General features: G+C 41.7%; 1 protein-coding gene across 2 annotated transcripts in view; it reads left to right on the top strand.

The window, feature by feature from the left end:
- The window catches only part of LOC117524798 (partitioning defective 3 homolog B-like), an 830,560-nt gene that overhangs the window by 237,816 nt on the left and 567,667 nt on the right, over positions 1-25,077 (top strand). For both annotated transcript variants that reach the window (XM_034186621.1, XM_034186620.1), the window contains exon 5: positions 10,819-10,889. In XM_034186621.1, coding sequence (XP_034042512.1) covers positions 10,819-10,889 — 71 coding nt within the window. The remainder of the gene's footprint in view (positions 1-10,818; positions 10,890-25,077) is intronic.

The following is a 25,077-nucleotide window of genomic DNA, read 5'->3' as shown; positions in this document are numbered from 1 at the left end:
GGAAGTGGAGGCTTGCTTCTACTGGTGGTTGGCTCTCACTGCGGTATTGTATCACTTCCTGTTCCGGAGCACAGCAGTGTTTTGCTGTATCTGTTAGCTGTTTAATCTGCGCAGTTAGATTGATCTAGTTAACTAGATAACGATTTGTTTCACAGTATAATCTTCACGTGCCTTAACTAAAGCACTCCCTCTGCTGAATCACCTCTGAATTATTTACACATTATTCACTTTGTGTGTTTTTAGGAATCCGCTAGCTTAGCGCAGCTACTAGCTCTTAGCCGGTTTAACATGGCGGCTTCTCCTGTCTCTCCCGCACTTTTCTGCTCTGGGTGTGAAATGTTTAGTTATTTCTCGGCCTCCTTTAGCAGTAATGGTACTTGTAATAAGTGTAGCTTATTCGTAGCTTTGGAGGCCAGGCTGGGCGAATTGGAGACTCGGCTCGGCACCGTGGAAAATTCTACAGCTAGCCAGGCCCCTGTAGTCGGTGCGGACCAAGGTAGCTTAGCCGCCGTTAGTTTCCCTCTGGCAGATCCCGAACAGCCGGGAAAGCAGGCCGACTGGGTGACTGTGAGGAGGAAGCGTAGCCCTAAACAGAAACCCCGTGTACACCGCCAACCCGTTCACATTTCTGTTTTTCCCCACTTGACGACACACCCACCGAGGATCAAACTCTGGTTATTGGCGACTCTGTTTTGAGAAATGTGAAGTTAGCGACACCAGCAACCATAGTCATATGTCTTCCGGGGCCAGAGCAGGCGACATTGAAGGAAATTTGAAACTGCTGGCTAAGGCTAAGCGTAAATTTGGTAAGATTGTAAATCACGTTGGCAGTAATGACACCCGGTTACGCCAATCGGAGGTCACTAAAATTAACATTGAATCGTGTGTAACTTTGCAAAAACAATGTCGGACTCTGTAGTTTTCTCTGGGCCCCTCCCCAATCGGACCGGGAGTGACATGTTTAGCCGCATGTTCTCCTTGAATTGCTGGCTGTCTGAGTGGTGTCCAAAAAAATGAGGTGGGCTTCATAGATAATTGGCAAAGCTTCTGGGGAAAACCTGGTCTTGTTAGGAGAGACGGCATCCATCCCACTTTGGATGGAGCAGCTCTCATTTCTAGAAATCTGGCCAATTTTCTTAAATCCTCCAAACCGTGACTATCCAGGGTTGGGTCCAGGAAGCAGAGTTGCAGTCTTACACACCTCTCTGCAGCTTCTCTCCCCCTGCCATCCCCTCATTACCCCATCCCCGTAGAGACGGTGCCTGCTCCCAGACCACCAATAATCATCAAAAATCTATTTAAGCATAAAAATTCAAAAAGAAAAAATAATATAGCACCTTCAACTGCACCACAGACTAAAACAGTTAAATGTGGTCTATTAAACATTAGGTCTCTCTCTTCTAAGTCCCTGTTAGTAAATTATATAATAATTGATCAACATATTGATTTATTCTGCCTTACAGAAACCTGGTTACAGCAGGATGAATATGTTAGTTTAAATGAGTCAACACCCCCGAGTCACACTAACTGCCAGAATGCTCGTAGCACGGGCCGAGGTGGAGGATTAGCAGCAGTCTTCCATTCCAGCTTATTAATGAATCAAAAACCCAGACAGAGCTTTAATTCATTTGAAAGCTTGACTCTTAGTCTTGTCTATCCAAATTGGAAGTCCCAAAAAACAGTTTTATTTGTTATTATCTATCGTCCACCTGGTCGTTACTGTGAGTTTCTCTGTGAATTTTCAGACCTTTTGTCTGACTTAGTGCTTAGCTCAGATAAGATAATTATAGTGGGCGATTTTAACATCCACACAGATGCTGAGAATGACAGCCTCAACTCGCATTTAATCTATTATTAGACTCAATTGGCTTTGCTCAAAATGTAAATGAGTCCACCCACCACTTTAATCATATCTTAGATCTTGTTCTGACTTATGGTATGGAAATTGAAGACTTAACAGTATTCCCCTGAAAACTCCCTTCTGTCTGATCATTTCTTAATAACATTTACATTTACTCTGATGGCCTACCCAGCAGTGGGGAATAAGTTTCATTACACTAGAAGTCTTTCAGAAAGCACTGTAACTAGGTTTAAGGATATGATTCCGTCTTTATGTTCTCTAATGCCATATACCAACACAGTGCAGAGTAGCTACCTAAACTCTGTAAGTGAGATAGAGTATCTCGTCAATAGTTTTACATCCTCATTGAAGACAACTTTGGATGCTGTAGCTCCTCTGAAAAAGAGAGCTTTAAATCAGAAGTGCCTGACTCTGTGGTATAACTCACAAACTCGCAGCTTAAAGCAGATAACCCGTAAGTTGGAGAGGAAATGGCGTCTCACTAATTTAGAAGATCTTCACTTAGCCTGGAAAAAGAGTCTGTTGCTCTATAAAAAAGCCCTCCGTAAAGCTAGGACATCTTACTACTCATCACTAATTGAAGAAAATAAGAACAACCCCAGGTTTCTTTTCAGCACTGTAGCCAGGCTGACAAAGAGTCAGAGTTCTATTGAGCCAAGTATTCCTTTAACGTTAACTAGTAATGACTTCATGACTTTCTTTGCTAATAAAATATTTAACTATTAGAGAAAAAATTACTCATAACCATCCCAAAGACGTATCGTTATCTTTGGCTGCTTTCAGTGATGCCGGTATTTGGTTAGACTCTTTCTCTCCGATTGCTCTGTCTAAGTTATTTTCATTAGTTACTTCATCCAAACCATCAACATGTCTATTAGACCCCAATCCTACCTGGCTGCTCAAGGAAGCCCTACCATTAATTAATGCTTCGATCTTAAATATGATCAATCTATCTTTATTAGTTGGCTATGTACTACAGGCTTTTAAGGTGGCAGCAATTAAACCATTACTTAAATAGCCATCACTTGACCCAGCTATCTTAGCTAATTATAGGCCAATCTCCAACCTTCTTTTTCTCTCAAAAATTCTTAAAAGGGTAGCTGTAAAACAGCTAACTGATCATCTTCAGAGGAATGGTCTATTTGAAGAGTTTCAGTCAGGTTTTAGAATTCATCATAGTACAGAAACAGCATTAGTGAAGGTTACAAATGATCTTCTTATGGCCTCAGACAGTGGACTCATCTCTGTGCTTGTTCTGTTAGACCTCAGTGCTGCTTTTGATACTGTTGACCATAAAATTTTATTACAGAGATTAGAGCATGCCATAGGTATTAAAGGCACTGCGCTGCGGTGGTTTGAATCATATTTATCTAATAGATTACAATTTGTTCATGTAAATGGGGAATCTTCTTCACAGACTAAGGTTAATTATGGAGTTCCACAAGGTTCTGTGCTAGGACCAATTTTATTCACTTTATACATGCTTCCCTTAGGCAGTATTATTAGATGGCATTGCTTAAATTTTCATTGTTACGCAGATGATACCCAGCTTTATCTATCCATGAAGCCAGAGGACACACACCAATTAGCTAAACTGCAGGATTGTCTTACAGACATAAAGACATGGATGACCTCTAATTTCCTGCTTTTAAACTCAGATAAAACTGAAGTTGTACTTGGCCCCACAAATCTTAGAAACATGGTGTCTAACCAGATCCTTACTCTGGATGGCATTACCCTGACCTCTAGTAATACTGTGAGAAATCTTGGAGTCATTTTTGATCAGGATATGTCATTCAATGCGCATATTAAACAAATATGTAGGACTGCTTTTTTGCATTTACGCAATATCTCTAAAATTAGAAAGGTCTTGTCTCAGAGTGTTGCCGAAAAACTCATTCATGCATTTATTTCCTCTAGGCTGGACTATTGTAATTCATTATTATCAGGTTGTCCTGAAAGTTCCCTGAAAAGCCTTCAGTTAATTCAAAATGCTGCAGCTAGAGTACTAACAGGGACTAGAAGGAGAGAGCATATCTCACCCATATTGGCCTCTCTTCATTGGCTTCCTGTTAATTCTAGAATAGAATTTAAAATTCTTCTTCTTGCTTATAAGGTTTTGAGTATATTTTGTCATGGAGCTATTTAATGAGATGTACAATAAAATAACATCATACGTTCCAATTAATGTATGAGTGGCTTTTGCTATGCCAAGGAGGTTAAGATAATTATTGTTATCTGTCGTTGTGATAATTAAGCTTGCCTGACAGTATCTGCATCCCACCATTAATTGATTTCTAAACCTCCATACACTATTTTTATGTTTAGTCTCTTGTGTCATGCTTTGCTTTCTTTACTATGAACTCATGACTCAACTACTTCTGTCTGAGGTAATCAGCTACTGTTTCAGATTCTTTCTTCTGATCTTTTTCCACGTTTTGGGTTAGGTTTCCTCCACTCTGTCTTCTGCCTGCTGACATTAGTCCATTTTTTTCTCCACTGATCATCTGTCTTGCTAATTCTTTCCCTTTTCACTGTCTGTTCCTTTCTGACAGGTGGTGTAGGTCATAAGGCAATATGGTGGGAGGTTAAAGGTGAAAGGTCATGTTAAAAATCCATTAGTGCCTGCCACTAACATTGACCCTTATTGACCTGTATGTAATTTTTGTTTATCTGCACACAGAGGCACACAGGCTACAGACAAATGCAGAAGCTCAGACATCAACACACATCTGAACATTTAGACACGTATGCGTGCAGATGTAGACTGTGTGTTAGTTATTATGATTGTGACTCCAATGATGATGAAACTAGTGCAATCCCCGTGGATAAATCCACTCAAATCTATCCAAAATCCCCACAAATAAAAATACTTAAATGTACAATTTTACCACTCACTCACTCACTCACTCACTCACTCACTCACTCACTCGCTCACTCACTCACTCACTCACTCACTCACTCACTCATCTTCAACCGCTTACATCAAATGAGGACAGGGTCACAGGAGGCTGGATCCTATCCCACCAGTCATAGGGTGTGAGGCAGGGTACACCCTGGACAGGATGTCAGTCCGTCGCAGGGCTACGTATAGATAAACAAACACATTCACACCCGCACACATAATGACAATTTAAAGTTTCCAATCCACCTAACCATGTGGGATAAGCATGTGGGAGGAAGCCGGAGTACCCCGGAGGGAACATTCCTTCCCATTGTAACCCTTCTTTGCCTGATGGAGCTACAGGTTATGGTTATGGTTCAATATCGGTTTACAATTTGGACCAGCTATCAGAATTTCTAGGCAGTCGCTCATGAAGCCCAGGTGGGATCATCAACATTAAACACACTCACTCAAAGCTGATTTCTTTCAAGAAATACAGTGAGGAAAATAAGTATTTGAACACCCTGCGATTTTGCAAGTTCTCCCACTTAGAAATCATGGAGGGGTCTGAAATTTTCATCTTAGGTGCATGTCCACTGTGAGAGACATAATCTAAAAAAAAAAAAAAAATCAGGAAATCACAATGTAAGATTTTTTAATAATTTATTTGTATGTTACTGCTGCAAATAGGTATTTGAACACCTGTGAAAATCAATGTTAATATTTGGTACCGTAGCCTTTATTTGCAATTACAGAGGTCAAACGTTTCCTGTAGTTTTTCACCAGGTTTTCACACACTGCAGCAGGGATTTTGGTCCACTCCTCCATACAGATCTTCTCTAGATCTTTCAGGTTAGGAGTTTCAGCTCCCTCCAAAGATTTTCTATTGAGTTCAGGTCTGGAGACTGGCCAGGCCACTCCATGACCTTGAAATGCTTCTTACGGAGCTCCTCCTTAGTTGCCCTGGCTGTATGTTTGGGACATTGTCATGCTGGAAGACCCAGCCATGACCCATCTTCAATGCTCTTACTGAGGGAAGGAGGTTGTTTGCCAGAATCTCGCAATACATGACCCCATCTATCCTCCCTTCAATACGGTGCAGTCGTCCTGTCCCCTTTGCAGAAGCGCACCCCCAGAGTATGATGTTTCCACCCTCATGCTTCACGGTTGGGATGGTTTTCTTGGAGTTATTCTCATCCTCTAAACATGGTAAGTGGAGTTGATTCCAAAAAGCTCTACTCTGGTCTCATCTGACCACATAACCTTCTACCATGCCTCCTCTGGATCATCCAGATGGTCACTGGTGAACTTCAAACAGGTCTGGACATGTGCTGGCTTGAGCAGGGGGACCTTGCTGCCCTGCAGGATTTTAAACCATGACAGCATCATATGTTACTAATGTAATCTTTGTGACTGTGGTCCCAGCTCTCTTCAGGTCATTGACCAGGTCCTCCTGTGTAGTTCTGAGCTTTCTCAGAATCATCCTTACCCCACAAAGTGAGATCTTGCATGGAATCCCAGACCGAGGGAGATTGACAGTCATCTTGTGTTTCTTCCACTTGCTAATAAATAATCATAACAGTTGTCTTCTACCAAGCTGCTTGCCTGTTGTCCTGTAGTCCATCCCAGCCTTGTGCAGGTCTGCAGTTTTGTCCCTGGTGTCCTTAGACAGCTCTTTGGTCTTGGCTATGATGGACAGGTTGGAGTGTGATTGATTGAGTGTGTGAACAGGTGTCTTTTATACAGGTAACAAGTTCAAACAGGTACAATTAATACAGGTAAAGAGTGCAGAATAAGAGGGCTTCTTAAAGAAAAATTAACAGGTCTGTATGAGCCAGAATTCTTGCTGGCTGGTAGGTGATCAAATACTTATTTGCAGTAGTAACATACAAATAAATTATTTAAAAAAAATCATACATTGTGATTTCCGGATTTTTTTTTTTTTAGATTATGTCTCTCACAGTGGACATGCACCGAAGATGAAAATTTCAGACCCCTCCATGATTTCTAAGTGGGAGAACTTTCAAAACCGCAGGGTGTTCAAATGCTTTTTTTCCTCACTGTATATACGAGGTCTGTTAGAAAAGTATCCGACCTTATTTTTTTTTTTCAAAAACCATATGGATTTGAATCACGTGTGATTACATCAGACATGCTTGAACCCTCGTGGGCATGCAAGAGTTTTTTCATGCCTGTCGGTTACGTCATTCGCCTGTGGGCAGTCTTTGAGTGAGGAGTGGCCCACCCTCTCATCGTTTTTTTCATTGTTTAGGAATGGCTCAGAGACTGCTGCTTTGTTTGATCAAAATTTTTTCAAAAACTCTAAGGCACAACTGAGTGGACACCATTCAATAAATTCAGCTGGTTTTCGGTAAAAGTTTTAACGGCTGATGAGAGATTTTGGTCTGTAAGTGTTGCTTTAAGGACGGCCCACGGCGTCTGATGGCGATCTGCGCTCCGAGGCGCTGTCGTCTCACTGTTTCAAGCTGAAAACTTCCACATTTCAGGCTCTGTTCACCCAGGTCGTCGTCAGAGAACAGAGAAGTTTCAGAAGAGGTCAGCATGAGGAGTTTATGTGGACATTCCACTGTTAAAGGAGATTTTGTAATGAAAAAACGTGCGGGCAGATTCGCATGTCGGGCCGGACCTGACCGCGGGGGGTCGCGACAGGAAAAACAACTCCATTGGAAACCTTAACGGACAAGTTGGAACATGCCCAGCTGTTAAACAATTTCTCAGATACTCACTTGTTGAAAGCCATCAAAAGCCGCCTGAATTTTACAAATGGTTTACAACACAGAGGTGTTTTTCCTGTCGCAGCTCAGACGGATTTGCGGTGGTGTCACTGAACCGACTCGGCGAATTTGCCCGCACGTTCTTTCATTACAAAATCTCCTTTAACAGTGGAATGTCCACATAAACTCCTCATGCCGACTTCTTCTGAAACTTCTCTGTTCTCTGACGACGACCTGGGTGAACAGAGCCTGAAATGTGGAAGTTTTCAGCTTGACACAGCCAGACGGACGCCACCTCCAACCGCGCCGTGCCGATCCGCTTTGTGAGCTGTCCTTAAAGCGAAAGAAACTCCACAGTCTCTCATCAGCCGTTAAACTTTTCACCGAGAACCAGCTGAATTTCTCGAATAGTGTCCACTTGGATATCCCTCAGAGGTCCTGAAAAAATTTTGATAAAGCAACGCGCGCCGTCTCCAGCAGCGTCTCAGACAAAGGATTTCAGCCGAGAGAGCTGGACCAGTGCTCACTCAAAGCCTGCCCACAGGCGAATGACGTCACCGACGCGTGAAAAAACTCACGCATGCGCACGAGGGTTCAAGCATGTCTGGTGTAATCGCACGTGATTCAAATCCATATAGTTTTTTTTTTTTTTATAAAACTGCCGGTTAGTTTTCTAATAGACCTCGTATATTCTGGGTCATTAACAGGAACAGTATGACACAGTATTATTTACTAAACAGGAAAGAAATGCGCGCAAAAGTAAAGTAAAACAAAAAGTGTCCTTTGTTGTGCTTTTTTTTTCTCTTTTGGTCTCTTTTTTCTTTTTATTATTATTGAGCTCAGTTTATCTCAGTTCAGCTCAGTTGGGGCCCTTAGGGTTGCGTTCAACTCTGTCCTACCACACCACAAGTAGGAAGGTGAGTACAGTTGTCTTTCTTCTCCTCAGCTCTGTCTCGCCATCCGGTCCCTCGGATCTGGATCTCCAGGCTGGTTCCCAGTGAGCCGTCTGGTGGCTAACCGCTGGCTGCTAATCTCTTCCCTCTGGAGTTGACTCCTGATGCACTGACGTTCGCTCTCGACTTCAGTCGTTAAAATCTCTCCAAAAACCTGACCTGTTAACCAGGTCACATTCACTTTGCTCAGTAAAATTAAACTACTCAAGGCCACAAATTCATGGTTAAAATAGTTAATAACAATATGACCTATATAAATCCAAAAACCCATAAAAATAATTAAATGGAAAAGAAAATATAATTTCTTTTTTTTTTCCTTCACAGGTTTCACTTCACTAGAGTTTATAACTTCTCACAGATAACTTAAATCAGACCCTTCATCATCAACTACTTCAAAAAGGGATGAAGCAAAGTGAATTCTATCCTTTTATTTCCACACACACACACATGCGCACACACAATAGCGCAACATTTTGCCTGAGTTACTCCAATGGCTCAACTGTTAGCTCAATTGTTAGCACAGGTGTATATAATTCACAGTCAGAGCTATCTTAGCGGCTAACAGCCACGAGGCACTACATTAACATTTAGCAGCTAATATTAGCCACGGCTATCCCACTTTTACTCGACACGAGACATACAATGGACTTATCGCCGAGCAGTTAACATCAACCAAAACTCCGTAAGTTCACCCAGTGGCAAGTTTGAACTGTTTTTCTCAGTTTTAAACTTATGGACGACTTTCAGCAGGGCCGTCCTCACACACGCGCGTCCAGTCAGTGTGCTCTCTCTCTCGCTCTCTCTCTCGCTCTCTCTCTCTCTCTCTCTCTCTCTCTCGCTCTCTCTCTCTCTCTCTCTCTCTCTCTCTCTCTCTGTGCGTGCCGCGCTCACTGAAACGCGGTCGGCTGTGTCATCAGGCTGCGACTCACTCTCTGTTTAGAGACATGGAGTTAACCCTATTTATACCATGGTCAGTGAGAATTCCATGTCTAACTGGCGTGCATTATTTTCGTGTATATGCACACGTAGTTCGGCGAGTTAAGTCACTGTTATAATCACTCTGCTCTGGTCGTCACCATAGCAATGCGCAAATCACTTGGCACAGATCAGCTGTGTTTTGACAGGTGAATGACAGAAACGCGATAAAACATGGATTTCCAAGTAAATTTTTTTTAATATTTTTGGCCAAAATAAAACGTTTGAGGAATGGAAAGAGGAGGACAGCAAACAAGAAGAACAGCAAAAGCAACGGCGTAAAGATTTAACATCGGACGAACTGGACAAGATTGAAGATGGGAAAGAAGAAGAGAACGGTTCTATCCTTGCGGGCTCCGCATCAAAACAGTGAGCATAGTTTCTGGACCTGTTGCCAGAGTTTACCACAGCTTCACACAGCAGAGAGGGGGGTGGTGTGAGTGGCCTGCTGCGGCGCAGACTCGGTAAGCGCATCAGAGACAAAATATCTTGAGAGTGGTATAAAATAGCCCCAAATACTCACACACTTTTATCACGTTCTGTTAACTTAAATACATTTTTGTGTGTTAGCTCACTGTGTGGGACCATGGTATAAGCGGATTAAACAAATCGAAGCCGTGCATTATACGGTTTGAATGCACTTCGCGAAGTAACACCACTCTGCTTCACGTCGTGGTGTTTTAGACTCCGCGTCGTGCATTCAAACCGTATAACGCACAGCTTCTCTTCTTTAATCCTTACAAATGCCAGCTATCACTCATACATTCATATAACTGAAAAATTGACTTCCACACCTTTTTTAAGTTATTTCCCTCTCTCTTTACTACTTTACTATCATTTATGAAGCCTGGGCTACACCATGCTGCTCTCTTCCTGTCTCTTTTTGTTTTCTGTCTCTCTCTCTCTTTCTCTCTTTCGTATCGTCATACTTGTTATGCCAAGTGACAGTGTTATTAATCATTGCTTCACAACAGTGTCTACATACATACATCTTTAACCGCTTATCCAGGATCAGGTCGCAGGGCAACAGTGTCCATTTCTTTTCAGATACAAATTATAATTTATACACTATCCATCTGCCAATTTAACAACTTTTGCCTTCATCTCTTTATTTTATCATTTCATTTATTCTATTTTTTATGTTGTACCATCTAATTGCCATCGAGGTCAGATTTCTTAAGTGTATTGTATTACAATTTTAAGCCAAAACAAGGGCAGTTTCCCTAATTCTTTCAGTGGAATGCTCATTCATAGTTGTTGTTAATGAGCTCATCAATCATCTCTTTCAGTTTCTTTCTTATCCAGTCCATCTTATTAAGTGCTGTATTTCATAGCACATTTAATGTGTTATTGGAGCTCACTGTTCTGCTTATTTAACAATCTCTTAACAAAGGCTTTCTCTGCATGCAGGCAGCCAGTCAGGCGGTGGAGAGGCCTGCAGGGACGGACAGACAGCAAGGCAAACACACCTCCAGTGGCAGGTAAGTCTCTCTCTGTGGACAATTTCTCTTTGATTCATTGTCACAGTTTGTCTCCACAAACAACTGAATATCATTTTTTCTTCTTCTTTTGATGGTAAGCAGATAAATCCCACACACTGCATCCTTTCCTCTTTAGGTTTCTGTTTGCAAAGAAGAAAAAGATGTGTATTTGTGTTTATGTCCTACTTTTTGCTTCATTAATACTGTTTTCAAATCTAGATCAAGGCTCTTACAGAGGGAGTTGGTGAAAAGATGCTCTATCATTAGCTCACTACAAAATACTGCCAAAACAGGGTCACGGCCATACATGCACATGCGCACTTGCATGTGTGCGCACAGAGACACACACACACACACACACACTGCAAAGCACATACAGTACTCTCCTGCATGCATGGGCACATACATAAACAAACAGCCCAAACATATTTTATATGCTTTCTAACAGGCACACAACTGTGCACATGCTAATAAGTGCTGCCTAATGAGGTGGTGGCATTGCAACAGAGCCCCGTGTCTCCTGTGGTCATATGTGGGTGTGCATGTTTTTTTTTTTTTTTTGCACAGCCTGGATAGGCATGTAAAACACTGGCTCTCAAACAGCCCTTTTTAAAATTTTGGTTATCATACCTTGTGTGTTAGATTATGTTGGATTGGTTATCATTTTTAAATACTCTGAATACAGACTCAACAACTTGGCTTTTAAAACATAGGAGCACAGCCTGGTTTGGTTTGTATGAAGTGGTTAAGGTGCAGAATTGTGGAATTTTGTTTTTGGGAATACGCTCTAAAAAAGGAACTGCTGTCTCAATGAGAAACATTGATGTAACAATTTGCATAGTTTTTTTTTTTTTAAGTTATTCCAACTTAGTGGTTTTAACTTTCAACTGAGTTAATGCGACAAGACATCTCTAGGTAAGTTGAAATAACTTAAAAAAAAAACCTTGTGCATACCAAAACAAACAGCACACCTTGAGCTGCAGGAGCAGTTGTTTCTGGAAATGTTTTTTGCGACTCTTAATCAGAATTTGGAAGATGTCGCAGTCTCATTTTTCAGTATAACAACAGAGAGAGCCATATTTTTTCCTCATAATTTTGATTTAGTGGATGGCTTTAAATATTATTTTACCCCACAGAAACAGAACATCTTCGCATGTTGTCAGCACTTCACTTTCTGCATCTAATACTGGTGTGGAATGCAGCAGGAAGTCTCTGGAGATTCTCAGTTATCCATGTCATGCTGGATGGAATTCTGAATGTCTTCAAGCAACAAAACAAGTCCAGTTGACCTGACTCAACCTTCTTTAATCTACAACCCCAATTCCAGTGAAGTTGGGACCTTGTGTGAAATGCAAATAAAAACAGAATACAATGATTTGCAAATCTTCTTCAACCTATATTCAGTTGAATACACCACAAAGACAAGATATTTAATGTTCAAACTGATGGACTTTTTTGTTTTATTGCAAATATTTGCTCATTTTGAAATGGATGCCTGCAACACATTTCAAAAAAAGTTGGGACAGTGGCAACAAAAGACTGGGAAAGTTGATGAATGCTCAAAGAACACCTCTTTGGAACATTCCACAGGTGAACAGGTTAATTGCAAACAGGTGAGTGTCATGATTGGGTATAAAAGGAGCATCCACAAAAGGCTCAGCCGTTCATAAGCAAAGATGGAGAGGATCACCACTTTGTGAACAACTGCTTGAAAGAAATAGTCCAACAGTTTAAGAACAATGTTTCTCAATGTTCAGTTGCAAGGAATTTGGGGATTCCATCATCTACAGTCCATAATATAATCAGAGGATTCAGAGACTCTGGAGAACTTTCTACATGTAAGCGGCAAGGCCGAAAACCAACATTGAATGCCTGTGGCTTTCGATCCCTCAGGCAGCACTGCATTAAAAACCAACATCATTGTGTAAAGGATAAATATTTCCACAAAAAAAAATGAAGTTTATCAGTTTGGCCCATATTCGGAATTCTTAGATGAATTTGGTGCATTCATCTCTAGTTTGTCAACTAGTGCAGATAATATTTTGATTATTGATGACTTTAACATTCATATAAATAAGCCCTCTGATCCCCTTAGCAAATCATTTATGCAAATTGTGGATGCTTTAGGATTCCAGCAATGCATTCAGGACCCAACACACATTAGTGGAAATACCCTGGATCTGGTTCTTGCAAGTGGGTTTGCTGTCACAAATATTGACATTTTGCCTCTCGCATCTATAGTCTCAGACCATTCACTTATCAGGTTTACATTTACGCTGCCGCGTTTAGTGGAACAACAACCTTGTCTACAACTGCGGCATCGTATTAAACCCTCAACTATGACTGAACTTGAGGCCAGACTACCTGATATTTTAGCTTTGTCTGGAGAATGCTAAATCAGTGGACAGCCTCGCGGATAGTCTAAATTTAACGCTTAAAACTACACTTGATTGCACTAAGATTGCGCTTCCTCTTTTAAGGTCATGTCCTCCTAAGGCACAGTCACCTTGATTCAATGATTATTTGCGTGACCTCAGGCAGAAGGCTAGAGGTTTGGAATGGAAATGGCGTTGTTCCAAATTAGAGGTGTTCCGCCTTGTGTGGCGGGATGCATAAGCATGCACTACTGGCCACGAAGTGGACCTATTACTCTGATTTGATCAGTAAAAACAAACATAACTCAAAGTTTTTGTTTGACACGGTCGCATTTCTTATTCACGGACAGCCACCTGTTAGTCTTTCTCCCTTTTCAACACAGGATTTCTTGGATTATTTTGAGAAGAAAATAGAAGATATTAGGCTGAGCATATCTCAGCTTGCCTCGGCCCAGCCATTAAAACCTGCTATGGAGGTGGGCGCTACCATTGAGGTGTTACCTAGATTGACAGAATTTAATAGTATTTCATTGGGCGTGCTGACGAAACTTGTGGCATCTACAAAAAGCACAACCTGTTTATTTGATCCCATACCAACAAAATTGTTTAAGGACCTGTGGCCCACTCTTGGGCCAACTGTGCTGGAAATTATTAATCTGTCATTAACCTCTGGATCTGTTCTGAAATGTTTTAAATCAGCAGTGATTAAACCATTACTTAAGAAATCTAATTTTGAAAAATTGCAGGCCGATATCAAATCTGTCATTCTGTTCCACAATTTTAGAAAAGGTGGTTTCACGGCAGCTCGTAGACCACCTTACTGTGAATGATCTTTTTGAGCCGCTGCAGCCTGCTTTTCAGAAATATCACTCCACAGAGACAGCGCTCACTAAAGTAGTGAATGATCTCTGCGAACAATGGACTCAGACACCACTACGGTGTTGTTATATCTCAGTGCTGCGTTTGATACCGTGGATCATCATATTTTGCTCAATAGGTTGAAGAATTTTTTTGGGATTACTGGAAGAGCCCTTGCCTGGTTGACGTCATATCTGTCCAGTCATTCTCAATGTGTCTTGTATAATGGCACTACCTCTGACCTTGCTCACATGAGATTTGGGGTTCCACAGGGATCTGTTTTAGGCCCCTTGCTTTTCTCCCTGTATGTGGCACCCCTTGGGCTTATACTGTGGAGTTTTGGGATTGCCTTTCATTGTTATGCTGATGATACTCAGTTGTACATGCCGATAACTGCGGGAAATCTCACTCCCATAAAATCCCTGGAGGACTGTCTTCTATCAGTGAGAAGTTGGATGTCTAGTAAGTTCCTACTTTTAAACTTTGATAAGACTGAAATGATGGTTCTTGGTCCAGTGAGACATCGGCATCAGTTTGACCAGCTGGCGCTCAGCCTGGGTTTGTGTGTCATACATCATACAGACAAAATGAGGAACCTTGGGGTAATTTTTGATCCCACGTTGTCTTTTGACCTCCACATCAAGGATGTTACTAGGACTGCTTTTTTCCATCTGAATATAGCGAGGATCCGCCCCATCCTGTCCATGGCTGATGCTGAGACCCTGATTCATGCTATCGTTTCTTCTAGACTAGATTATTATAATGTTCTATTTTCAGGGTTACCACAGTCCAGCATTAGGGGTCTTCAGCTGGTTCAGAACGCTGCTGCCTGACTTATGACACGTAGCAGAAGATCTGAACATATCACACCCATTTTGGCATCTTTGCACTGGCTCCCTGTCTCTGTGAGAGCAGATTTTAAGGTTTTGTTATTGACTTATAAGGTTGTTCATGGACTGGCGCCATCTTATTTGGCTGATCTGGTGGAACTCTACATGCCGGCCCGGGCTTTGCGGTCGCAGGATGCGGGACTTCTCTGTGTTCCCAGGGTGAAGAAGAAGTCAGCAGGTCAAAGAGCCTTTTCGTATCGTGCACCCACCCTGTGGAACAGTGTTCTTGCGACCTTGAGTCCGTGGTCATTTTTAAGTCAAGACTCAAAACCTATTTTTATTCTCTTTCTTATGGATAGGTTTTATTTTTATTTGTTTTATTCTTTTACTTCTGTCTTTATTTATGTATTTGAATTTTTTTATTCATTTTTAATTATTTATTCAATTTTATGTTGACTTGTTTTATGTAAGGCGCCTTGAGACGGCTTTTGCTGTGATTTGGCACATTATAAGCTAATTAAATTAAGTTAAATTCAAGGAATGTGTTTATGTATTTTTAATGCCGCGTTCACACCGGGCGCGACGCGAGCGACTGCAGCCACAGGTTGCCATGTAATCTCTATGTAAGGACGCGTTTTGGCGCCAAACCGCGCAGCGCGACGTGATGGAGGTGAGTGAAGCGACGCGAGTGAAGCGATTTTGAGCGTTTGTGGCGCGATATTGCGTCGCCTCACGTCGCACTGCCCTCCTCCCCAAGTTCAAAAATCTGAACTTTTGCATCTCGTCGCGCCGCGATGACCAATCAGGGACTGAATATGTAGTGACGTGGAGATGTCTGGAGTTTGACTGAAGATGTGAACATGTCCTGTATCTGGTAGCAGCCTGTGAGCAGGACTTATGTCTCTTTTGTCCTTTATTTCACAATCATGACAGAGTTTTTGGAGCGAACAGCAGCACCACAGCAGCGGGGAGCAGAGTTTCTTTTTATTTTTATTTTACGTGCGCGCGCGAATCGTCCTGGAGATTATTTTACTTAAGTACACACCTGTATAAAGCAAATAGTGACTGGTTTCTAAACACATTTATGACAGAGTTTTTGGAGCGAGCAGCAGCCCTACTTGCAGCAGCGGGGAGCGGAGCTTTTTCCTTTTTTTTTACGTGCGCGCGCGAGTGAATCGTCTGTAGAGAATATTTTATTAACTACACATGTATAATAAAACAAATGGTGACTGGTTTCTAAACACAATTATGACAGTTTTTTGGGGGAAGAGCCAGCTGCAGCAATCAGCAAAGTTTTTTTTTTTTATTTATTGTTTACATGTGCACGCGCGAACGGGACAGTTGATCCTCAAACTGGGTCCCGCAGAGGTGGAAGGACCGCTAAAAGTGGCCGTCACCCAGGCACAGCTCCTGCAGCAAATAATGATACTCTCTGTATTGGGAGCTTTTCACAACAACTCGCTCCGTGTGATCAAGGTCCATCATGTTAGCTTGACTGACAACCATTGCCGGCGAGCAGAATGGAAGCTCCTCCTATTTGATGACTCACCGGGGCGAATTTTCACAGTGAAAGTCCACCCAAGCAGAGCGACACACCGGGCGAAGGAGGCGCGTCCGTCGCTTGGCGACCCACGCGAATTTGTAGCGTCTGATCGCGCCCGGTGTGAACGCGGCATAAAACACACACGGTTTTGTGTGTTGATCTCCTGGCTGCTCACGCCTCCTCACAAATGAAGAGGACGCAAGCAGTTTAAAAAAAAAAAAAAGTGAATCAAATTCAACTGTGTATAATCAAAAAATGCTTTATCTGCCTGATTCTGATCAGATTTGATCAGTTTTCATCTATTTAGCAACAGGGTGAACAACAGATTTATCAATGCGGATTTTATGGAAAAGCTTATTTTTTTACAGTCTGTGTTCACAACATGCATGTATGCAGCCCCTCCACTGACTATAATTTTACAGAAAATGCATTAAGATGAACGCAGTTATTTTAAAAACAAGTCATGACACAAAAATCACACTTGTGTAAGCTTTGCTAATATTACGGGGTTCACCTCTGTACCAATCTGTGGAAGGTGGTAATGGATCCATCACTAGTACTGCCATGTTAGAACTTTATTGTCTGTGAACCGGGAAAGTTTTTCCACTTCAGAAAACAAAAATTGGACTTATCTGATTCTGCCCATGTTAAAGGGGATCTGTGTTGTCCGATCACATTTTTTACTTGTCTTAGGCAATCAGACATCTTTAAATGTCTCATTTTGTGAATTCCTGATTTTTCTTCATGATGATTTATGTACTGATTTCTGAGAAATTGATGAAAATATGCTGAATAGTCATTTTTCATAGAATTGAAGAAAAAATATACTGGATCCACCACTTTATTTTGCCCATTTGTCACAGTAGGGCTGAGTCAGTGCCCTACTCAGCTCTCGTCGGAGGGGCTAGTTGGCACAGAAATCTGTTAATGTTTTTGGGGTAAAGACCTGAATTGGCAAGCATGTGAGGTGCAGTCAATCAAACATTTTCGAATTTTTGAGCCGACTCTGAATGTAATCATGCAGTGTTTGCTGATTACCAACCTGAGAGCAAGCACATGTTGCCAACAGCCAACAAAAAAAATTAGGAGGGATACCGTAAATTTAATCACAAGAGCAACACTACAGGAAGTAGCCAGCAGTAATATCAAACACTAGTTTCTGCATCAAAATGTTTGTTTTTTTTTTTTGTTTTTTTTTTTATTCTTCTTATTGGATTTCTTGGAGCAGATAGCAGCACATACAGCTGCAGCAAGCTGTCTGTCATCCATGTTTGTTCACCCTTGAGACTGGCGCTTTCATGAGAATTTGCATCAAACTCTTGCACAACCTCTCACAAGAGTTTGATGTGTTCAGTTTAGTTGGTTTGGCAAATCATGTAGTCTGTGACCTCTCATCAGGCGCAGTGGTTAAATGTGTAATTCCCAGTCTTTCAGTCATCATCAAAAAACTCTGCTGAAACCAGCTAGTTATTGTGTACTCCCAAGTCTTTTCAAAATCAGTAACGAATGTGAAAGTTGTGTAGTGTGTCCCCAGTTTAAGGAAAATTTATTTAGTCATAATCTGGCTGATAGACAAGCAGACAAACAAATGGCACTGAAAATATTACCTCTTTGGCAGAGGTAATAAATCAATAAATAATAATATAAAAGGCTGATAGAATTAAATTCACAGTCAGCTTTTTACAGCACAGCTTGTTAAAGGTAATTTTTACAATATATGTGTTGGGCAACAGAAATAATATTTTAATGATAAATACAAGACGTATGTATGTCACTGGCTGCTTTGTGTGACATTAAATTACTTCTTGCATTATCTTTCCTCTTCCACTTCATCATATTAGGCTGTCTCTGAAAAGCATGTAGTGTCTGTAAGGTGCAGAGAACATTTTGGTGCAACTCATGATATTTACAATCATTGATTTGTCACACAGATAATCACACACATACATACTGTGAGCATCAATAATAAATCATTATTATTACATATTTTCTGGTTGTCTGGAGTAGTCACAGGTTTTTTTTTTGTTTTGTTTTGTTTTGGGAGTTCCTGCAGCTTATACTCTGCTGTGATTTATACGAGGTCTGTGATAAAAGTAACGGACCTTATTATTTTTTTCAAAAACCATATGGATTTGAATTACGTGTGATTACATCAGACATGCTTGAACCCTCGTGGGCATGCAAGAGTTTTTTCACGCCTGTCGGTTACGTCATTCGCCTGTGGGCAGTCTTTGAGTGAGGAGTCGCCCACCCTCTCGTCGTTTATGAATGGCTCAGAGACTGCTGCTTTATTTGATCAAAAGTTTTTCAAAACTGTAAGGCACAACTGAGTGGACACCATTCGATAAATTCAGCTGGTTTTCGGTAAAAATTTTAATGGCTGATGAGAGATTTTGGTCTGGTAGTGTCGCTTTAAGGACGGCCCACGGCGCCTGACGACGATCTGCGCTTCGAGGCGGCAGCGTCTCGCCGTTTCAAGTTGAAAACTTCCACATTTCAGGCTCTGTTGACCCAGGAAGTCGTCAGAGAACAGAGAACTTGCAGAAGAAGTCGGCATGAGGAGTTTATTCGGACATTCCATTGTTAACGGACATTTTGTAATGAAAGAACGTGCGGGAGTTTATTCGGACATTCCATTGTTAACGGACATTTTGTAATGAAAGAACGTGCGGGCAGAGTCGCATGTCGGACCGCGGGGGGTCGCGACAGGAAAAACACCTCCGTTGGAAACCTTAATGGGCAAGTTGGAACATGCCCAAGCTGTTAAACAATTTCTCAGTTACTCACTTGTTGAAAGCCATCAAAAGCCGCCTGAATTTTACAAATGGTTTTCAACACGGAGGTGTTTTTCCTGTCGCGGCGCACACAGATTCGCCGAGTCGTCACGCGCGCACGTCTTTCATTAAAAAATGTCCTTAAACAGTGGAATGTCCGCATAAAGTCCTCATGCCGGCCTCTTCTGAATCTTCTCTGTTCTCTCACGACATCCTGGGTGAATGAAGCCTTAAATTAGAATGTTTTCAGGTCGAAACAGGCCGACGACGGCGCCTGGAAATGCTGCGCGACGTCCCGCTCCGTGGGAAGTCCTTACAGCGACAGAAACACCCCATAATCTCTCATCAGCCGTTAAACTTTTCACCGAAAACCATCTTAATTTCTCCAATAGTGTCCACTCGGATATCCCTCACAGGTCCAGAAAAAATGTTGAGAAAGCAACGCGCGCCGTCCGCAGCGGCTATTCAGACAAAGAGATTCCGACGGGCGGGGTGGAGCACATCTCACTCAAGGCCCACAGGCGAATGACGTCACCGACACGCGTGAAAAAACTCACGCATGCGCACGAGGGTTCAAGCATGTCTGACGTAAAAACATATGAATCAAATCCATTTATTTTTTGAAAAAAATAAAAAGGACCGCTTTCTTCATCACAGACCTCGTATACAGATAAATCACACATTTTGAGATAGTAATATAATTACAATGCCAATTTATATCTGACTTCCACAGGTATCAAAGTACCAAACAAAATAAACTCTAATAATAAAAGAATAAGTGCCAGTAATAAAATGTACATTAAGATGATGCACAAAAATCCCAAATTAAATATTTGGTAATACAGCAAACCATGCATCTAATGCCGCGTTCACACCGGGCGCGACACGAGCGACTGCAGCCACAGGTTGCCATGTAATCCCTATGTAAGGACGCGTTTTGGCGCCAAACCGCGCAGCGCGAAGCGATGGACACAAGTGAAGCGACGCGAGTGAAGCGATTTTGAGCGTTTTGCGCGTTTGTGGCGCGATATTGCGTCGCGTCACGTCATGTTGCCCTCCTCCCCAAGTTGAAAAATCTGACCTTTTTCGTCTCTTCATGCCGCGATGACCAATTAGGGACTGAATATGTAGTGACGTGGAGATGTCTGGAATTTGACTGAAGATGTGAACATGTCCAGTATCTGGTAGCAGCCAGTGAGCAGTCTCTTTTGTCCTTTATTTCACATTTATGAGAGAGTTTTTGGAGCGAGCAGCAGCCCCACAGCAGCGGGGAGCAGAGTTTTTTCCTTTCCTCTTTTGTACGTGCGCGCGCGAGCGAATCATCTGTGGAGAATATTTTATTAATTAACTATACAGATGTATAATAAAACAAATGGTGACTGGTTTCTAAACACAATTATGACAGAGTTTTTATGGGAAAGAGCGAGGAGCAGCCCTGCAGCAAGCAGCAGAGTTTCTTTCTTTCTTTCTTTCTTTTACATGCGCGCGTGAGCGAATCGTCTATGGAGAATATTTTATTAATTAACTACACAGATGTATAATAAAACAAAATGTGACTGGTTTCTAAACACAATTATGACAGAGTTTTTTGGGGGAAGAGTGAGCTGCAGCAAGCAGCGGAGTATCTTTTTTTTTTTTTTTTATTGTTTACATGTGCGTGCGTGAACGGGACAGTTGGTCTTCAAACTGGGTCCCGCAGAGGTGGAAGGACCGCTGAAAGCGGCCGTCATCCAGACGCAGCTCCTGCAGCAAATAATGGTACTCCCTGTATTGGGAGCTTTCCACAACAACTCGCTCCGTGTGATCAAGGTCCATCATGATGACTTGACGCCGAGCGGAATGGAAGTTCCTCTTATTTGATGACGCACCAGGGCGAATTTTCGCAGCGAAAGTCCACCCATGCAGAGCGACACACTGGGCGAAGGAGGCGCGTCCGTCGCCTGGGGACCCACACGAATGTGTAGTGTCTGATCGCGCCCGGTGTGAACGCGGCATTAGACTCTAGTGAGACTTATACTCCAGTACAACTTATACTATGGAAAATATGGTCCTGCAATTCATGTACTGAGTTGTCTTCCATGTATAGACATAGATCTGGGTGAACAGGTACCTTGCACCTGCATCCAGTAACTTAAGTGTCTGGTTTCATTTTATTTTGCGCTTAACAGCCACTAACACCTGCAGAATCCTCATTTACATACTGCTGTCTACGTAGCGTTACCGTCTGCAATCAGTCCCACATTTACTATTTGTGAATCATAAATTGTGTCCACCCAAACACACAAAAGATTGTATCGCCCACACAGTTTAGCGCTTGCTATCTGGAATCTTAATAAATCAGGCCCAAAATCTTGTCTTGAGTTTGCCAAATGTTTGTGACATTAAGTGTAATTACATTCACTGGTTGAATGAGACCAAAAATTTAAATTATTGTACATTGAACTGAACAAACATAATCTCATTATTGCACATCTTCACACACAGATAAATTCACCATGCCAGCCGTTGTAGCATCATGCAATGGGAGTGCCTCTCTGCTCCTGAGAGGCTCCAGACCATTCTTCCATCTTGAACCTGTGATGGTCTGGAGGCATTATAGGTTCAAGATGGAAGCATGTTTGTGTCTTAGTCAAAGAAAAAGTGGTTCAGTTTTGGACAGAAATGATCAAATACCGAGACCCACAGAACCATATATAATGGTGTCACAAAAAAGAATTTAGATAAGCCTGTGTTATATAAGGTGTGTGTTATACTCCATGAGTGTCCCTTCTTATTTTTTTGTTTTTGTTTTTTCTCATGTCCATTTGCAGAAGATGGTGTGCAAATAAACTTTAGCACAGACTTGCAAATATAAATAAATAAATAATGAGAAGGCAGCCAGTCGACTGTCACCACTGCACACGTGATTAGTCATACAGATCAAATAATGGTTCTTCACACATGGATAAATTCACCATGCTAGCCATTGTAGCGTCATGCGGTGGGAGTGCCTCTCTGCTCCTGGATAGGTGATAACATGAATGCAGCAAAATGCATGAACTTCTTGGCAGGAAAACAAATAGCGTATGCAAAATCTGAGACTTGAGTGAATGGTTTTGCACAGAAATGGCTGAAAAAAATATTAACATCCTGGAGTGAGTAAAATGGAGCACAGGTATCAGTCTCATTTAGAATTTTTTCAAAAATGCTGTTCACGTGATTGCCACACAGGTTGACAGAACTTGCAGACTTAAAGTTGGTATACTGTTGCTAAGTTTCACAGGCAACATACTAATGTGGCGGGGAGAATATTTATTAAATGTTTATTTTTGGTAGAGACAGGACGTGGGTGAAGGAAGGTTATCTGAATTTCATGTCGCAGCAGCTCCAGTATTATTTCAGTCAATATTTCTATTTCTTTTTCTAATGCTCATGTCATTTGTACTTCTGAACTGCTTTGTTGGAGGCATGAATTCACTGCAACCCTTAGAGCAAATAACAGACCATTTTTGAGTTTCAGCTGCAGCTGACGCCATATAAATCTGGATAAACTTTGCGATTTTGAGTCTAATCACAACTGAATTTAATATTTTATTTGCATGTCAGTTTTTCAGTCGAAATGCATAGTAAATAAGACACACTTTTTAAAAAATTCCTTTTCTGCTTTTTTACCCATTATGGGTGTCACATATGCATGCATGCACACCTCAGCTTTGAATAATGTAAAAGTGGTGTAATAGTTTTTTTTTTTTTTTTTTTTTGCTGAGGAAACGATCCTTGAAATTGCAAAACACTCTAAAATGAGCAAGTGAATGCAGCTATAAATATTGGAACAGTCAGGCCTATGTTAAATGAATGTGTGTGTATGTGTGCACAGCCGTTTGTTAGTTTTCGTAGCTGTGTGTATGTTCTTTTTGGTTATTCCTTCTTTCTGTGTGTGTGCATATGCGTGTGTGGAAGTGGAAGTGCTCCTATAAATACAGTAATAGTGCATCATAATTTTAACCACATTGCATTCTCATCAGAAAGCTCATTACATTTGAATCAAAAAGTCCTTTTTGTATGATGAAACAGATTTACTGTAAATTGGTTTATTGAAATAGCATTGCCAGCATATTATATGTCTTTGTGAAATAAGGCACAGCACTGAAGAAGAGAGATTTATTTAGAACCTTGTAGCTGTAAAGGTAAATAGGTTTCACTGAGTTCAGACAGTAGTTTGGATATGTGAGAGTGTTTCCAGGGTTGGAAGTATGTTAACACCTCTGCCAAATGAATGGGTAGAGCGGAGGTTATGTGATCACTTTATTTATGCGTAAAATATCTAAGAAAATGTTAGGGATGTATTTCAATGAAATACAGAAGATGATTCGGTGCTCCTAGTATAGTAATCTGATTCTGCATCAATATTACTATGTATTAGGGGTGTAATAATTTACCAGTATGAATTGGAAGTCAGTTTTAAAGTTAAAGATGTGACTACATCAATGCACGGACACCTTTATGGAGCTAAAATGTACACTGAACCAGTTGATGGCCCAATTTTATGGAAGTAATTCTGTGCCATCAGAGTTAGAATTAGAATTTTTAAGGTTGAATTTTTTTTAGCATCAAAATCAGTTTGAAGTTGAATTTCTAATGCCGCGTTCACACCGGGCGTGACCAGACGCCACAAATTCACTTCAGTCGTGTGGTGACGGACGCGCCACCATCGCCTGGTGTGTGGTGTGTGGTGTTTTCGCTGCGAAAATTCGCCCCAGTGCGTCATCCAATAGGAGGAGCTTCCATTCCGCTCGCCGGCTCCGGTTGTCAGTCAAGTTAACATGACGGACCTTGATCACACGGAGCGAGTTGTTGTGGAAAGCTCCCAATTTGTGGAGTATCATCATTTGCTGCAGGAGCTGCGTCTGGATGACGGCCACTTTCAGCGGTCCTTCCGCCCCTGCAGGACCCAGTTTGAGGACCTCCTGTCCCGTTCACGCGCACACATGTAAACAATTAAAAAAAAAACCTCTGCTGCTTGCTGTGGGGCTGCTCCTCGCTCTTCCCCAAAAAACTCTGTCATAATTGTGTTTAGAAACCAGTCACCATTTGTTTTATTATACATCTGTGTAGTTAATAAGTAACATAATCTCCACGGACGATTCGCTCGTGCGCACACGTAAAAAAAAGAAACTCCGCTGCTTGCTGTGGGGCTGCTCCTCGCTCTTCCCCAAAACCTCTGTCATAATTGTGTTTAGAAACCAGTCACCATTTGCTTTATTATACATCTGTGTAGTTAATTAATAAAATAATCTTCACTGACGATTCACTCGCGAGCGCACATAAAAAAGAAAAAAAAAACTCCGCTCCCCCTGCTGCGGCGCGGCTGCTCGCTCCAAAAACTCTGTCATAATTGTGAAATAAAGGACAAAAGGGACATAAGTCCTGCTCACAGGCTGGCTACTAGAGACAGGACATGTTCACATCTTCAGTCAAACTCCATACATCTCCACGTCACTACATAGTCAGTCCCTGATTGGTCATCGTGGCGCAACAAGATGAAAAAGTTCATATTTTTCAACTTGGGGAGGAGGGCAACACCACGTGACGCGACGCAATATCGCGCCACAAACGTGCCAATCGCTTCACTCGCGTCGCTTTATTCGCGTCCATTGTGTCGCGCTACGTGGCTTGGCGCTAAAACGCCTCCTTCCATAGGGATTACATGGCAACCTGTCGTTGCTGTCGCTCACGTCGCACCCGGTGTGAACGCGGCATAAGGTTGAATTTCTTTAGCATCAAAATATTCAGCCTCAAAAACTTCAGCCTATATAAAAAAAATTCAAC

Source organism: Thalassophryne amazonica, chromosome 14 (genome assembly GCF_902500255.1).
Source record: "Thalassophryne amazonica chromosome 14, fThaAma1.1, whole genome shotgun sequence".
Lineage (NCBI taxonomy): Eukaryota > Metazoa > Chordata > Actinopteri > Batrachoidiformes > Batrachoididae > Thalassophryne > Thalassophryne amazonica.
This window is presented reverse-complemented; position numbering and strand designations above follow the sequence as displayed.